This window comes from Notechis scutatus, chromosome Z, assembly GCF_049901735.1.
Source record: "Notechis scutatus isolate UNSWTSFEM ecotype Mainland chromosome Z, rNotScu1.2, whole genome shotgun sequence".
NCBI classification, from domain to species: Eukaryota; Metazoa; Chordata; class Lepidosauria; order Squamata; family Elapidae; genus Notechis; species Notechis scutatus.
This window is the reverse complement of record NC_142025.1, coordinates 116736542-116742794: the sequence shown is the minus strand read 5'-3', so window position 1 is coordinate 116742794 and position 6253 is coordinate 116736542. Positions and strand designations below refer to the sequence as shown.

General features: G+C 40.9%; 1 protein-coding gene across 1 annotated transcript in view; it reads right to left on the bottom strand.

The window, feature by feature from the left end:
- Positions 1-3597: 3597 nt before the first annotated feature.
- The window catches only part of PRMT5 (protein arginine methyltransferase 5), a 30726-nt gene continuing 28070 nt past the window's right edge, over positions 3598-6253 (bottom strand). Inside the window, exon 17 of the mRNA XM_026683073.2 lies at positions 3598-3979. Coding sequence (XP_026538858.1) covers positions 3827-3979 — 153 coding nt within the window. The 3' untranslated portion in view covers positions 3598-3826. The remainder of the gene's footprint in view (positions 3980-6253) is intronic.

The window sequence follows — 6253 nt, the reverse complement described above, 5'->3', positions numbered from 1 at the left end:
TGATGAAAGAAAGATGGCTGCCAACAGGGCTGCCTCAGTTAATCCTGGTTCAAATTGGGAGCCGTGATTCCTCATGTAACCAGCCCACCCCTTAGGCTTTTAGGGATGATGAAAGTAAAACCACCCCCTTCTTTGTGCCCAGGATACAGTTCAAGGACATCTTTAAACAATGACAGCAAGCCTGCTTAATTTCAGGCTAGTTAACAGCCTTGACTGCCCCCATTTGCACCTTCTGGATACTCAAGGGAAGCCCCCACATACTGTCCACTGCAGTAGTCAAACTGCAGGGCAACTACTGAAAGGACTCAAAGATTGGAATTAGGAAAGTTTTTAAAAGTCTAAAGAGATTCTTCAGGTTGTCCCAAAGGTGCTTTTTACAGGAAGCAACTGGACTTTTTTCTTTCTTTCTTATTTTGTTTCGCTTCTCATCCAAGAATCTTCTTCAGCTCTCCTCACACTCCAGTCAGAGCTGAAGAAGCTTCTTGGATGAGAAGTGAAACTTCAAAGAAAAAATGAGAAAGTCTAGTTGCCTCCTGAAAAAGCACCTTTGGGACAACCCTGATCTGGATGGTTGAGAATCTCTACAGATTTTTACTGAAAGGACTCAAGATTGGAATTAGGAAAGTTTGTTAAACTTTCATTGTCATTGCTTTTCTAAAAAAAAAAAAAAAAAAAAGTCTTGGGACAATAAAGTACTTGGGAGCCTCATTTTATATTTAGGCCAAACTCTTAGAATGATGTGCTTAACAAAAAAATGGTTCTAGGTGTTGCATTCACCTGATCTTGATTATACCAAAAAATATTATCCATTCATGGCCCTCCAAATAGAATAGCCTCTTTTTCGTCAAGGTCATCCGGTCCTTCATCCAAACCAGACAAAAAGCCATCAAAGTATAATTTTAAATCTGGTAGGTAGTTCAAATCTTCCTTTCTCTCTTTTTTCATCCCATAATAACTTATGAAAGACTCAGGTTGGAATTCGGAACGTTTGTTAAAGGAATTGCTGACAACAGAAAGTTGCAGCTGCAATGAGTGTGACAAATGGTGGGACACGACTTCTTAAGCAACAAGAAAGTGACAAGTCAGAACGACACGCTGGAAGGATGCTATATATAGATATATAAACTTTGATAACTTCTAGCTTATTATAGTAGTAAAAGATGCACTTCTTTTGATAACAAAGCTTGTTAACATAAACGTGATGTATGAAGGGAGAGTAAAGTAGAAGAATCCAATTTTAAAAAAAGTGTTGGAAAGAACCAATGTGTGATTGTTAGGGTTTTAACTTCCTTAATCATAACTCTATAAAATTTGTGCTTGTGTATCATTCGAGGTCTTGGCTTCTTTACCTGCTGAGACCCTTTTGCTGGAGTACTCCAATAAAAGAAGCTGGAAAAGCCATTCCTCGTGTCTTGTATTGGCTTTGGTGCCAGGCTAGGACCCATTTTGGGTATAACATACTTGCAGGACGTAAGTAGTTAACAGTAGTTCGTTTAATGACTGTTCAAAGTTACAATGTTACTGAAAAAAGTGATTTACGATCGCTTTTCAGAGTTACGACCATTGCAGCATCCTCATAGTCATGGTATCAAAATTCAGACCTTTGGCAGCTGGGTCATATTTATGACAGTGGCAGGGTCCTGGGATGATGGACACATTTTGTGACCTTTTGACAAGCAAAGTCAATGGGGTATCCAGATTCATTTAACAACCAGGTTAATAACTTACCAACTGCAGTGATTCACTTAAAATTGTGGCACGAAAAATCATAAAACGGGGCATGTCTCACTTAACCAATGTTTCACTTAACACCACAAAATTTTGAGCTCAATTTTGGTTGTAAATTGAGGACTGCCTGTAAGTATTTCTCTGAACATGAGGTTTCTGATAATGGAATGTATGGATAGTCTTGAATGTTACAACCATAGTTGGGACTGGGACTTAGGTTGCTAAGTAATGCAGTCATTGAGTTGTATCAAGTTCCTTTTGTGGCACGTCATTAAGCGAGTCCAGCAGGGGTGGGATTCAGTTTTTTTTAATAACCATTCTGTGGGCATGGCTTAGTTGATAGGTGTGGCTTAGTGCTCATGTGACTGGGTGGGCTTGGCCAACTCGACATCACTCATGTCAAGGGGCACTTCTCGCCTGGCCTCTCATGACAGTGGGGATGCTGCAACAGTCATAAGTGTGAAAAATGGTCATGTCACTTTTTTCAGTGCCATTGTAACTTTGAATGGTCACTAAATGAATTGTAAGTCAAGGATTACCTATACAAAAATACAAAAAGCTTCTTTCCTTGCCCTAAATACCAATCATTAGATTAAAAATACCTACAAGCCAAAGTTACAAATCAGGCAGGGTGCCAGAGCACATTGAGGAATGAAAATAGTTAAAATGCAGTGATAACTATCAAGCAGCCATTTCTTGCTCATAAAGTGAAACCCTTTAGCAGAGAGGTCATTTAAGCTCCCCAGAAAAAGCACACCCATTTGCACCACTTAAAGATACCAGCTGGTCTCACTCACCTCACAAGATATCCTAAGGAAATCATCCAGATTTAAGGAAAGGTCACATGCCTCCCAGAAAGGCAGTAAAAAAAAAAAAAAGTGCCAATCTTGCATCCTGCCTCTTGGAAGTACACCCCAAAAGGACAGTTCCAGATAGTACTAAAGCAGTGAGGAACACCCCCTCCCCGGATAGAAAAAAAAACCATGAGGCAGGAAAAAATTCAAACACAATACAAATAATTAAATCACAACAGTAGCTGTTGCTTGTTGAAGCTGAATAGGGAAAATTATCCCATCAATAAACACAGGATTAAATGTCACTAAGCCAGAATTAACCTTCACCAAAAACCAGTTTTAGACCAAAACTCAGAAACGGTATGTAAACTCACGTTTGAACATCAATCTTTCTAGCTAGCCAAGAAGCCTTGCTGAATGTCACTCATCTTGGTTCCCTGTCACTAAAAGCTTTGCTTCATTATTCAATTATTTCTTCATAGTGCTGATTGTCCAGGGAAATATTTCCTCCCAACAGCAGTGTAAAAATCTTAAAACTAAAAATCTTCCCCTTTAAGAAAGCCAAGCCTCAGAAGCTCCGGAGACAGGAAGTCTAGTCGTAGTGGCAAGAATGTAATAAGGGTGGAAAAAAACAAAAGGAGATTGCTTCTAACTACAGGTTCTCCGAACTGCTTAGAAAGTTAACAAGGGGTTCTATAGAACCAGACAGAACTGGTAGAATCCCATCCCTAGAGTCCAGCCTCCTGCACTGACTTTGCTTGTCGGAAGGTTGCAAACAGGAATGCTGCAACTGTCATAAATACATACTGGTTGCCAAGTGCTAAATTTTGATCCCGTGGCCATGAGGACCCAGTGACAATCATAAGTGCGAGGACCGTTCGTCACTTTTTTCATCACCGTCGTAACTTAGAATAGTTGGTAAACACATGGTCCTAAGTCAAGGACTATCTATATGGAAGAGTTTAATAAAGACACCCAAATGAACTTCATCTGTCAGAAAACCTGTACAGCTTTTTCCTTCGAAAAGAAAATGCTGCTCCAAGTCCTTATTTCTCCGGGGCAACAGCGACAGAGACACATTTCGACAATTTTATTGAAATTTCACTGACCGAAAAACATGATCAAGGTAGGTGGAAGCAGCCAAGCCAAAGACTCTGCCCCAAGCTGCACCCAGCAAATGTTGAAGACTCGTCTGACTCTGCATAGAAAAACCAAGTCTTTCTCTCTTGTCCGAGTGCAAAACGGAAGAAACTTCCTTGTGTGCCTCGGTGCCGGAGCAACGGGGGGATGGACTGAACTCCTGCTCACAGTCCAATGGTGTAGGAACGTCCAGTGGTGTTGTGGATGACCGAACACATAGGGGAAACCACAGCCCACTCGTACCACACTTTCTTAGAGTTGTTGCAACGCCAGAAGGCCACTTGGATCTTCTCGCCCGCCTGCACGCTCATGGGTTGCTGTGGGGGGGAAGGGGGACACCATTACTAACAGCAGAATCATTCTAAATATTAACCCCACCCCCCACCCCGAGTCAGTGTTGTGGTTAGCCGGCAGCAGGTGCGGACGGCTGAGGAGAGCGAGGACTCAAGATGAGGGGCCGGGACAATTAGGGAGTGGACTGCTGCCTTCAGAGATTGTGGGGACTGGCAGCAGTGAAGAGGTTTCTGAGGAGCCTGTGCCAAGTGCGCGCGTACGCAGGATTGCTCGCGGGAAAGAGCAGCTAGAACAGCACTTGCGACTTGGGAGTAAGGCTGCAAGGTAATGGCCCCTCCTTCAAGAAGATAAAAGCCAGCTGTGAAACGAACTCCAGCCTCGTGGACATTCCAGTATCCTGAGTTTGTATTTCAAGATTCTTGTATTGCAAATTATTTCTTGTCTGTTATCTTTTGGCAGTCTTGCACAGTTTGGCAAGGCTTGTGCTTATTACAACTAATTATTTTGCAGAAACATTAAAAGGTTTCTACTCCCTTTGGATTGTGTTTGATTTGTTGTAAAAGGGCATGGGTCAGAACAGTCAGTCATGTCAGCATATTTCCATACAGGAGTAGAGATTAGTAGGAACACGGATATTTTTAAATTATCTGATGAACACCTAATTCTCACAGTGCTGTCTAATTTACTCATGTATTATTTATTGTTCTTATTATCTTTTTTACTAGAGCATTATTGGTGGTATTATTATTATAATCTCTTTTATTCATTAAACATAAAACTCAGTCAATCAAATGTTTAAAAATGTATCATAAATATCAATGACTGGCGCTGGTGGTTAATATGGGTTGCTGCCAGCATTTTTCGGTGTCAACCAAGTATATTATTAGCATTAGTATTATTAGTATAGTAGTAGTAGTATTAATAGTAGTATTGGTATTAGTATTATCATTATCATTGTTCTTGTTGCTGTTTTGTTGTTAGTTGTTATTTATTATTCTCTTCATTAAACATGAAAATCAGTCAACTGAATATTTAAAAATGTATCTTTCTTCAGTGTTCCGTTGATCAGCTATAACCAGGTCTTTTCCTTATCTACTTTTCCTTGGATCTTTTCAAGGAACTGCCCATGCAGTGCTTTGTTACACAAGCTATCTGCCCGAGTTTGCATCGCTGTTTTCCTATATTGATATTCTTGGTTTGCTGCACTTTGAGCAGCTTCCTCTTGTTGACCTCCATCAAAGCTGGTTCAACACTGTCTTTCCCCACTGAGTGCCGCCTTGCCATGGCGGGGGGCTTAACTGCTCCAATGAAGCTGAGAGCTGTGCTGGCGGGTAGTGCAAACTACCAGCAGATCTAACCATGTCTAGGCCGAGGAGCAGAACTGAGTGCCACCCAACAACCCATGCAATGAATCATGGTGAAACACAACCAAACGAAGCCTAGACCGGCTCGGTCGTCACCCAGGTTAACAAGGACCACATCGGGTGTTGGGGAACCTGGGCACCCGTCAACAAGCGGGCTACAGGCCACAGGTCCCATAGCTGAGCAACCAGGGCATGGGCCTGCAGGGCTACTGGAAGCTGAACAATCTCAGAAGCAGCAGAAATACACCATGTCAGAGAACCACACTGTAATGAAATGCTACTACAAAGCAGAACCAGAAAAACAAGGCTACCAAAAATGTTATTATTGTTGTTATTATTATTGTTATTATTATTGTTATTGTTATTATCTTGTTCTTGTTGCTGTTATTGTTATTTATTATTATCTCTTTTATTCATTAAACACAAAACTCAGTCAATTGAACATTTAAAAATGTATCATAAATATAACTGACTGGCACTAATGGTTGCTGCCAGCATCCTAGGTTGTTGTTGTTGTTATTATCATCAGCTCTTTTATTCATTAGACATGAAAGTCAACTGAACATTTAATAATGTAATCATCATCATCATCATCTGTTGCTTATATGTACACTGAGAGATTCTGCACTTTAGACAAATTCCTTGTGTGGCTAATCACACTTGGCCAAACAAAGTATTCCAATGCAGAATTCGATATTTCAACTTTCTCCCAGATTTAATTGCAATGAAGTTACAATGGCATAAAAAAAGGGACTTATCACTGGTTTTCACACAACTGTTGCAGCTTTCCTAGGGTCACATGATCAGAATTTGGAGATGTGCTCTGCCAATGTCATGTGATCACCATCTCTAAACTTCCCAGCTGGCTTCCGGCAAGCAAAATCAACTGGTGAAGTCAGATCCATTTAATGGCTACATGGTTCACTTAACACC